The sequence below is a fragment of the Haplochromis burtoni genome, unplaced genomic scaffold (genome assembly GCF_018398535.1).
Source record: "Haplochromis burtoni strain Fernald_Lab_line unplaced genomic scaffold, NCSU_Asbu1 Contig_35, whole genome shotgun sequence".
NCBI lineage: Eukaryota > Metazoa > Chordata > Actinopteri > Cichliformes > Cichlidae > Haplochromis > Haplochromis burtoni.
In genome coordinates, this window is record NW_024582396.1 from 2,606,804 (window position 1) to 2,617,136 (window position 10,333).

The 10,333-nt window shown below is 40.2% G+C and overlaps 1 protein-coding gene across 2 annotated transcripts in view; it reads right to left on the minus strand.

Annotated features, from left to right (window-relative positions):
* The window catches only part of sorcs3 (sortilin related VPS10 domain containing receptor 3), a 239,272-nt gene that overhangs the window by 62,030 nt on the left and 166,909 nt on the right, over positions 1 to 10,333 (minus strand). For both annotated transcript variants that reach the window (XM_005919300.2, XM_042219615.1), the window contains 4 exons: positions 10,003 to 10,067; positions 9,343 to 9,461; positions 6,072 to 6,161; positions 5,443 to 5,622 (listed from right to left, as the gene is read on the minus strand). In XM_005919300.2, coding sequence (XP_005919362.1) covers positions 5,443 to 5,622; positions 6,072 to 6,161; positions 9,343 to 9,461; positions 10,003 to 10,067 — 454 coding nt within the window. The remainder of the gene's footprint in view (positions 1 to 5,442; positions 5,623 to 6,071; positions 6,162 to 9,342; positions 9,462 to 10,002; positions 10,068 to 10,333) is intronic.

The window sequence follows — 10,333 nt, forward strand, 5'->3', positions numbered from 1 at the left end:
CACACACACACACACACACACACACACACACACAAGCAGAACTTTATATGGCCAGCAGCATCCACCCCTTTCTTTCCTCCCACATGACTTTCTTTAAGATACAGTGAAGGATGCAGATCTCCGTTCCAAAGCACAGATTACTCTGAAATGCGCTGATTTGCCGCCTTCACGCCACGCTGATTACTGCTATTTGCTGTGAGCGAGTGGAAATGGAACAAAGAATATTGCATGACAACTGTGCAGCAGCTCTTCAACCCAGCCGACCAACACCCAGCTGCTTGGTGAGCTGACTGTTGGTAAAGATTTGGCATTAACTTTTATATTTTTGCGTTTGAATTTGGGTTTAATCTGCTTTGCTCTAGCACACACTGGGTTACACTGACTGATTAGCACCGACTGCTCGTGGAAGGTGTGGGAATAACCCTATTTTTGCATTTCCAAAAACACCAACACAAGCCCTGGCAAAAGTCTCGCCTCACCTGGAACGTGTACAAACAGTTTTTTGTTTTTTTCCACTGTAGCAAACAAATGAAATGATATTGTTTTAATTATTTTGTGGGTTTTTTTAGATTAAGCACAGGAAACTAAATGTGGAATCATCATAATAAATTTTTTTTTAATATTTTCTTGCATGTCCTTGGACTTTTATGTTGGGCTGAATTATTTGGGGCAGGTTCCAACTTTCTTAAATAGTGTCATGACTGCAGTTCGCTGTTCATGGACCATTTTTGTGCTTCCACAATAATTTTACCTTTTGAAAAAAATCAATATTCATCCTCTTTTATTGTATTTGTGGTGTGTTTCATGAAGCTATAATGATCACTTAATAAAGTATTATTACTAATTATTACACAAGAACTGTTTTGTGGTTTGTTTGCAACGGAGTAAAAGAGTCAGAGGAACATTTTCTGAGTGTCTGAGATCTAATTTTGAGGTTTTGCCAAGAGTGTGTAGAAGACAAATGAAATGTCTCTAATGCAATTAAACATCAATATGAATCGATTTTACTGGATCTGCAAAAGATTTCATTTTGCTTTAGCCTGACCTAATTTTCAAAGAAGGGGCACAGATTTATAGAGCTGGAAGCAGAGAATAAATGAGATTATTTATTGATTGTCAGTCCTTGGAAAACTTTTCTATTAAGATTACCCAGAAAAGGAACAAGCACTGTCCTATATGACCCTTCACCTAGTTCTTAATGCCACTGCTAAATGTATGAGTTTGTTTTGGAGATACTTGACATGCTGCTTGGACCAACAATGAGATTTTCAAATTGCTTTCAGCCAAAAACATGGTACGAAGTATGCTCTAAACCAATTTTGCATCTGGCCCTTCAGGTAAACTACTGTTAACCACCAGTCTAATTTACAGCCATCTTTAAATTACACTAGAGGTTTGTTCGTGGTTTGCATTTCAGACAGTGGTGCTGGGATCTTTTTAAAGTTATGAATACAGAAAAGTACTGTCAGATAATCCACCATGCAGCACCATCTAGAAAGTCCTGATTAGAAACGGCTTCAAACAGCAACATTATTGGAGCAGTGTGGAATCATCTCAGCAAAGAACAACACAAACATCAGCCAGCATCCAAGGAAGATGTTTGAATGTCCTTCAAGGAGCCAGAAGAACTATTCCTAAAGACTATTTGCAGAAATGAAAGACTGCTGTGTTACAGAATAAATGTGGTCGTACCAAAAAATGACTTTCAAGGTTGTTTAAATTGTACAAACACTGTTTTTGTCTTCTATACTGTACTACACGTTTCAATACACTCACAGATGGAAACAAAGAAATAGGGGATAGCTCAAGACCTTTGCAGTTACTGCGCTGTTCTCTTGCTCTTAAGTGAATATACAACCTTACATCTGACAACACGACCTTGTGAGCACCATCTCCCAGTACTCCATCCATCAGCTGGTTGTGGTGGTGTGATAGAAAATGTTGTTGATCCATTTTTTTACTGATGAGTGGAAGGCTCAGCGGTATCCTGATTTTGTCTTCATATCATCCTCTTTTACAAGATATACTTGTTTGCACAGAATGTTCTGAATGTATTCTGTGACCACGGCCGGCTGATAACTTGTTCCTATAAATGATTCTATGCTTGTTATTATTCTCGCTCAAATACCGTGCAGAATGCTGCCGACGTCTATTGTTGTTTGACAACTTTGCAAAGACAAATTAAAATCTCAGAGAGACGGCTCGTTTGTGTCCAGATTGATTTCCATAACAGTAGTAAGCAGTTTTGCAATGAAGTGGACAATCATACAAACCGCTCACTAGAACATGAGTGAGAATATAACAAAAAGATCCAAGATTGTGCATCTACACCGCACAGTTGGGACTGGCATGTATTTGATGTCAATAGTTTGTCTGAGTCATCTGTTGAACGTTGCGTTGTTGGGTTTGCACTTGCCGGTGGGAAAACACAGCCACAAATAACCACATCATCCCGAGTATCAGTATCATCCAGATCATTAAATACTCTCCACCGACAACAACCCACTTAATGTCTTCAATCAATCATCCTGAACTGTTTATTGTGAGAGAGATAAACGATTTTTGATACAGTGAACTCCACACAATCTGAGTGCTAATCGTCAAAGAGCCACCTGCTAAGCCCACTCTCAGACTGAAGGAAGGTTTAGCAGGTGATGTAGAGCCCTGATGTCAACAGAAAATTAGTTTGCACAACAAAAGCTCATGATTACAAAAATTGCCCTTGTCCAATCTCATTGACAATAAAATAATCCCTCTAATTCTGGAGATAATTGTCCAATTTTCTGTGTGGGGGGAAGAAAAGAATAATTGATTTGTGGAGGGAGGGTGCACAAAGAACAGAGGCCCTCTGGGAAGAGAAATGACTTCTAACAAAACAACTTTCACATAGTTCGCCGTCTCCGATTGGAGCTGCAGCTTCTGTCTGAAACGTCGCCTGCGTGAAGAACGGTTTGTCACAGAGCAACAACAATAAATGAGATGAATTCTGTCGCACATATCTTTCCTTGTGTAATGGGTCTGGATTATCAGGGTAGCAGTGTGTCATCTCTCTTGTTTAGGTTCAGATCGGGAAATGTGGCCGAGCCAAACAAGATTAAAGCGCCTTGTCATGCTGCTTGGTTAAAGGCCTTAACAACTGCTGCATAGAAATAGAAACTGCGCACACACTCACGTATGCACATACTGTTCAGGGCAAGTAATGGCATTGTTAATTACCATCCTGCTGTTACTGCTGCTGGCCAATATCTCACTTCCTTCCACACTCTCTCAGTCACACCTGCCAGTGTAGGACTGATAAACTGGGTTCACCCGGGAGTGGAGAAGGGAATTCTACTATGAATACAAAACCGTATAGCAGGCAGTAGGTTAGCTAACAAGGGCATTACAAGTCCAGAGCTGCATGGCAGTGAGCCCCATTAAATGCACTCTTTACACTGTATGAATGTTTGCAGGGTGGAAGCTCGCAGCCTGAAATGCAAACCTGGCTCTGAGAAGTTACAGCAGTGCTGTTGCACACGACCACAGGTTTTATTACTATTCATGTTTGTGCTGTAATGTTAATAATATGCTTAAATGGATGGAACAGTATCATCATCATCATCAATTTTATCCACAGTTTATCTTGTCTTTATAATACTGCATATGAATTATCCTAATGTAACAAACACAGATACGTTTTGCCTAATTTAATGCAGAAGACTAGTGTGTGTACACACACACACAAAGCCAAAGACTGAAGTGAGCTAAAATCTGTGAATGGAGCGTACCTTATTAAAAAGCCTTTGTTATTTTGTGATAATAAATGCACAATGAATAAAATATGTAAAATAGCTCTAAGTAAGCAGCAGGAAAAAGAAAAAAGCCAAAGCGCAGCCAAAGTTTCCAAATCCCTTCTGTTTGTACCGAAGAGTTGACCTCCTCTCCGGGTCGAATGGCTCAACTGGCTGATATGATGGGCTGAGACATCGATATTAGCGATTATTCATCCAGTCACCTGCCAGGTACTTTTTATTAAGTTCCTGCTTAAAGATTACTGCTTTTTTAAAGGCTACTTTCTGCTGGTATCTGTTGGGTCTGTGTTTCCACAAGCCCCGCTAATTCTAGAGACTTATTCATCATGAAGAAAACAAGACAGTCGATCGATCGATTATTTGCGCAAGGGAGGCCTCGTCTGTGTCCACCACGAAAATGACCTGCAGATCTGACCTCCTCCTGCTGCCTTTTATTGAGAGACAGTTCACACAAAACACGTCAGAACAAAGCCACGCCCCCTTGGTTCCAAGACAGGGCATTGTATGTATATGTGTGAACTTCTGTATCTACGTAAGAATGTGTGTGTGTGTGTGTGTGTCAGACCTCCTGCTGACCAAAGGGTCCTATAGCATAAAAGCAGGAGGAACATCCTTGGTCATAAAGAGGGTAGTCTCCCCCACACCCTAGATGGTTCACCCCAGATAACACAGTGAAGCCATACAAAGGGGAGGAGGTTTACCAACATCAAACAGACCTTCACAAGGATGTTCCTGTGATTAAAAACACTACCGCCCCCCTCCCAGAATCTTAAGAATCTGGGGAGGGGAGGACAGAAAGAATTCCTTAAAACCATGTACAAATGGTAAACATAAAAACGACAAACATTTAACAATTCACTCTAACAGTGTCCATGTCACTTTTCACCAGAGCAATACAATAGCTGCCAACAGCGCTTTTTCTCACTGTCATTACTCCATATTGATTGATTGATCTTGATGTTAGAAGTCTAATTCCGGTGCTGCTGAGTTACTGTTGACGACGAAACTAACCACAACGATCTGGCTGCTAATAGCAGTTATTGCTGATGCGTTAGAGGCGTGTTTGATAGGAGGATTCTGGACTTCTTAATTTACACAACACTAAAGTCATATTGTTTTCACAGTGTGAGCTGATATCCAATAGCAATACCTCACATTGAGTTAATGTTCAAATAAAAATGCTGAAGACTTCAACAACAGCTGAAAGAAAAAGCCTCTGTGTACCACACTGTCAAATATTTGGTTAAAATTCATATATTTAAAGCGTGTCTATCATACTTCCCCTTCATTTCTGTCAGTGTCTGTGAACAAACACTACCAATTATTACCAATTATTATCCAAACAATCCTTAATCCATAGTCAAAAGCTCAGACTATTCTAAATGCTCAGTCACAGTTCAGCTCTGCTCAGCACCTCATTCACTCATGCTGTCCGTGGACACAGTAACCTGTATTTCAAACCTTTTGTTGATTGTGATTTTGTTTTTGCTGTGAAACAGCTCTTCTCCCATAATGTTGACACACACATCTACCTGTATCTGTTTACCATATCGCAGATCTAATGAGTGAAAATAATACTAATCTCTGTAATTTCCCATGAATTCATTATTTCAGAATCCACACAGGGTGACTAATTTCATCAGGCGTCTACCTCGTATAGGTCTAGCATCTGGTTCCCTCCAATGCCCCTGGTGGTCTTGACATTTTCCATGGCCAAGGTGAAGTAGATCCCTCTGGTGTCAGACAGGTAGAGGTTGTAGGTGTCATTCTGGTTCCATTCCTGCACTGCAGCAAATACCTGCTTCTCGTCAGTGCTGACGATGTGTAAATCCTATCAAGAGAGCAGGGGGAGAGATTAAGAAGAGTTATGACCGGAGGCAGAGAGGTGACGGATTAGAACATGCTGACCCCATGGGACTGGTCATGAGATCAATGCTGAGGTGTGAATATAAATGGTTGATGACATACTGTAAAGAATGGGCCTTATTCTTAATATGGAGTAAGTTATATAAGTATGAATGGAAATGGGCAGTGACCTGACTTTTTCTATATTATATCAGAAAATAGAAGCTGTTTAGAAGAACCTTATATAAATGAAATGTCTTACATTATATTATACCTTTGTTTGGTTTTACCAGTGAATGGAAGCTCCAGAGAAATGGAAAGATGTGATCCAAACCCTGACCCTGAACAAGTCACTGGTGAGCTGATGGGTGTGTCATAGGTTAAAAGCATGTCTGTGTGTCATCATCATCATCAAGTAAAGGCACTGCAGCTTACCTTAGGCAGGGAATATTTGGGCAGCTTGATTTGTATAAACGGCTCTCTCTTGTAGGACACATAGTATGTGGCTCGCCCTGATGTAGGAACCTAGAACATATAATACTCTATTAATTAAATACATTACACATGGTATGCAGCGTTTCTGGCTATTATGCATCATTTTATATAGTGTGAATAAAGTTTGGAGGGTGCAGGTGTGCAGCTCAAAAGGAGTATAGATGCTTGTACACATCTAATTCACGATGAGACTTTTTCCACACCCATGTGATCGGCAGTATGACAGCGCACCCGAATCTATCACCTGTAGCGCACTCGTGACTATTATTAACCGTGTTTCCACATTGTCACCAGCCTTGTGATTTTCGTGTAGTTTGTGCAGTTGATTGAGAACGCTGTGGTTGTATTCAGGCAGTCAGTCCATGTGGAGAGCAAAACAAAGGACCGCCTTTACAAAAAGCTGGTACTGGTCCAGTTTTCTGTTGGCTGCGCGGTTACACACCTTGAATTGAAGCTGAAACTTACGTTTCAATCAGATCTTCATGGTTTCATAAGTCCCAGTGCTTATGGATCTGATGTACACATAAATGTTTTAATGTGTATGTTTGGTGGTTAGAAGTGAAACTGGAAGCCTTTATGTGTGAACATTTGATGATATTTCTGTAGTTGTATTTGTATCTTACAGCCCAGTAACAGTGGCTCCATATAGTAGTTTCACATTCATTTGCCAAGTGAAAAGTTGTTGCTTCAGTTCCAGCCAGAACCACAAATCCCCTTTGGAGTCGTGCCAGGATCCGGCGTAAAACTGTGAAATGGGCTACCTGCTGTGAGCACACTTTGTGACGAGGAAAAAAGCAAACTAAGCGCACATTTAGGCCCAATAACAACTGATTAAAAATGAGCAACTATCCAAATCTGGTAAAAGGTATTTTTTTTCTCTTATAAGATTAAATGAGACTTTTGTCCTCACGGTATAATACGTGATACACGTCCTTCTATACTCCTCGAAGCTTTGAGTCTCAGGATACTTTGCTTTTTCCACGTAGCAGTTCTCTCTGACTTTCAGATTTGCTGCTGATAAACAAATGCAGAGGAGAAGGCCTTATGTGTCACCTCATAACTGACATCATACCATGTTTGTCTAAACAATTAAAGTTTGGGAAAAAGTACACATCAATTTCTGGCTTTTCCACCTGCTTATTTTCGTGGCAAAGCTGGATATTGTGGCTACCCAGCAGTCTTTTCTTTCCATTTATAGCAACCTCCTGGCTTGGATTCAGAAGATGCAGCCCAGGTGTCAATGCACTGGTGGTTTCAAAGTGGACTTTGGTAAATATCTCGTAGGAGAATCAATAGTCTCATTATTCTTTGTCAAGAGAAATCTTTAAGTTACCTAACTGAGCCTCATCTGCTGTCTAGGAAAGAAAAAAACACATCCTAATGGTCTAGACTCTTTGCAAACACTCTAAGCTGTTAGCTTATGCAGCAAGGAAACACGGGAATGTGGGTGATGGAGAATTGTCATTAGGCGCAAGACCACAGAAGACAGAAGCACTTTGTACAAATAGAGAAGCACCCAGCAAAGTGAGACTGCAGGTTCATAACCTACTTTTCTTCCCTGTCAATAACACCATGAAATTCATTAGAGGAAAACCTTCAAATCAGAGCTTGTGGTTCTCGACTAAAGAGAAGTGAAGTCAGCATTAATGTTGTACGACAGAGGCGATTCTTTTACCGATCTTGCAAGCGTTGCGAGTGGTCCAGCAGAGAGAAAACACTGAGCACTGAGAGGAAATATAGCAGCCTAGCAGCGAGTGCTGTAGAACAGTCCCACATGCAATCGAGTGAAGGAGCAGGAGATCGATGGCTGGGTAACCAGAGGCAGTTTGAACTTTAAGAGGAATTGGTATGATGGATTTTTTTCCCATCCCTTTCAGGATCTTTCATCTGTGACGCATACGTGCTAAAATGTGGAGGTGCTTGAATTGAAGGGGTGGTTCTGGTTGAGTGCTTGTGAGTTTATTTGAAAGACTTCAGAGAGGTCAAACAGGATTGAAGGATCTTTGGAGAACCACTCTATTTCTTTGTCTAATGTGCTGCCAAGGGCAGAAAAGGTTCCGGAGGAAGGACTTGCCTGCAGGTGAATCAAGCTGAGTTTCTGAACCCACCCATTCTCTACTGAATAAAACATTTAGCAGGATCAAACAGCAAGAGAATTTACAACTACTGCACCTCAAAATCGTGATATAAATTAATAATATTAACTTAAAATATAAAATACATCGAGTTGGATGACTCAATTTCGGAGGCTGGTGTAAGTCTATGTGATGCTTCTGTTGGATGTGAAGAGGTGAAAGGGGTAAGGATCTTTGGAGGAGCACAGGTGCCATCTGCTGTAGTTGTTGCTGTGAAACCTGAAAATCATGTTTTTTGCAGGTGGTTTAAGAAGATGCAGCTATGATCTGATGTTTGCAAGACTTGTAGCCACCGTCTCATCAACATCGATTTTTAAAAAGACAAACCGATAATGAGAAACCAAAACCAGATCCATCTTTTTCCTTCTACCTAAAACATTTTTAGCACATATCAAATACCACTGCAGTTTTTTTTGAGGAAAATCTGAATAAAACTGGCATTGCCATGGACTAGGTGTGTAATTATCCCAACGTTTCCTGTTGACTTTTAAATGTATGAAACCTCATTTGCACAATGTCAAAGTAAATAATATTCACGCTGGAGAGGAAATTAAAATACAACCCATAAATTGCATCTGTGTTACTTGGGATTCAGGACATTACCATTTCAGATTTTTCTGTTACACAAATCGTGATTAATATGACACACCATTCTGTGGCTAGGATGAATATTAAAACTGCTCACACAGGAAAACAAAGCACAAATGTTCAGTTGAGGTTAACATAAAATGATTTTTACATATTTTATTCCTGCCAAGTGAAATCATTTGCAAAAAAAAAAAAAACTCATACCAGAAATAGTATGACAGGAAAGAAACACCTGAATTTAGCAATATTTTAAATACATTTCAACAGATCAAAAACTATTTGAGGCCGGCTGTAGCGCGAAAGTTCCTAAAGTCACTCTGCCCTTAATGGCCATTTATCTAAAAGCCATTCAAATCCACACTTGCAGTTTATGCAAAAAGCTGAGTGTGCTTCTCAATATAGGAGATATACCGTATCTTGCACATCTTTAAACATGCATAATTAATCATGCATCAGATAGTGATGGGACAGAGTGTACAAAGCCCTACCTGAATGAATATGTAGTCATCTTGAACCACCAAAGAGCTGATGTCAATGTAACCTGGGAACGGGTAGTTCCTGTTAGCTTCTGTGCACATCTGAGCTCTGCACGTGACATACTGCACATCTGTCACATAGGAGGAAATGCAGGATTAGCATTATGTATTCTGCTAGTCCATATATACAGAACAACAGCTGTAGCAAGATTTTGTAAGCTAACCATTTCCTTCCCAATTAGGTCAAATGATTTTTTTTATCTTATTTGCAGAATGCAGAGTCTCTCTGAATAATTTGCCTCGCTGTGTAGCACCTGATTTATTTTCATTGTGTAGACGCCATAAACGAGCATCTCCATCTGTCAATCATACGACACCAAGAGGAGGAAAAAAGCAATTCTTGGTTTTTGCAGTGACATCACACAGTGGCAGTTTCACTTATGTTGGCTACAGTATAGACGACCTTGATGTTGTGGCCTTTCAGAGTTACGGAGACGACATTCACTGAATGAGAGTGAAAATAAAAGAAGCCATATTCATCAAGACTCATACGCTGGGTTCATTGGTGGGGTGAGCCAATGCCGTTTCCTTGGGGCCGACTTCTTTTCACAAAGAGGAATTCATGCCTATAGACACCTGCTCATTACTCGTCTTTGTGTGTAAGACACCTACTTCCATCTGGTGTGTGAGCTTCCATGTGGATCAGATCTGGCTCCTTGTCTAGGCCTGTGACAGACCTGGGAGAGAATGAAAAAGCAGAATATAAGGAGTTTTCATAAGCATAACAAAAAAGAAAAGGATGTAAAGGAGAAGCTACTTCTGTTACTGATTAATTAGAAGTGAAGCTATTGTGCATTTTCTGTTCTGTATATATTTTGCAATGATAGTTGTTCCTTTTAAACATGGTCACAAGTTAGCATACATACAAGTAAATGAACACGTATTTAAACGTTCTCCACCAAACATTTTTGCCTACTATTGGCTCTGCATGAGTACAACCCCC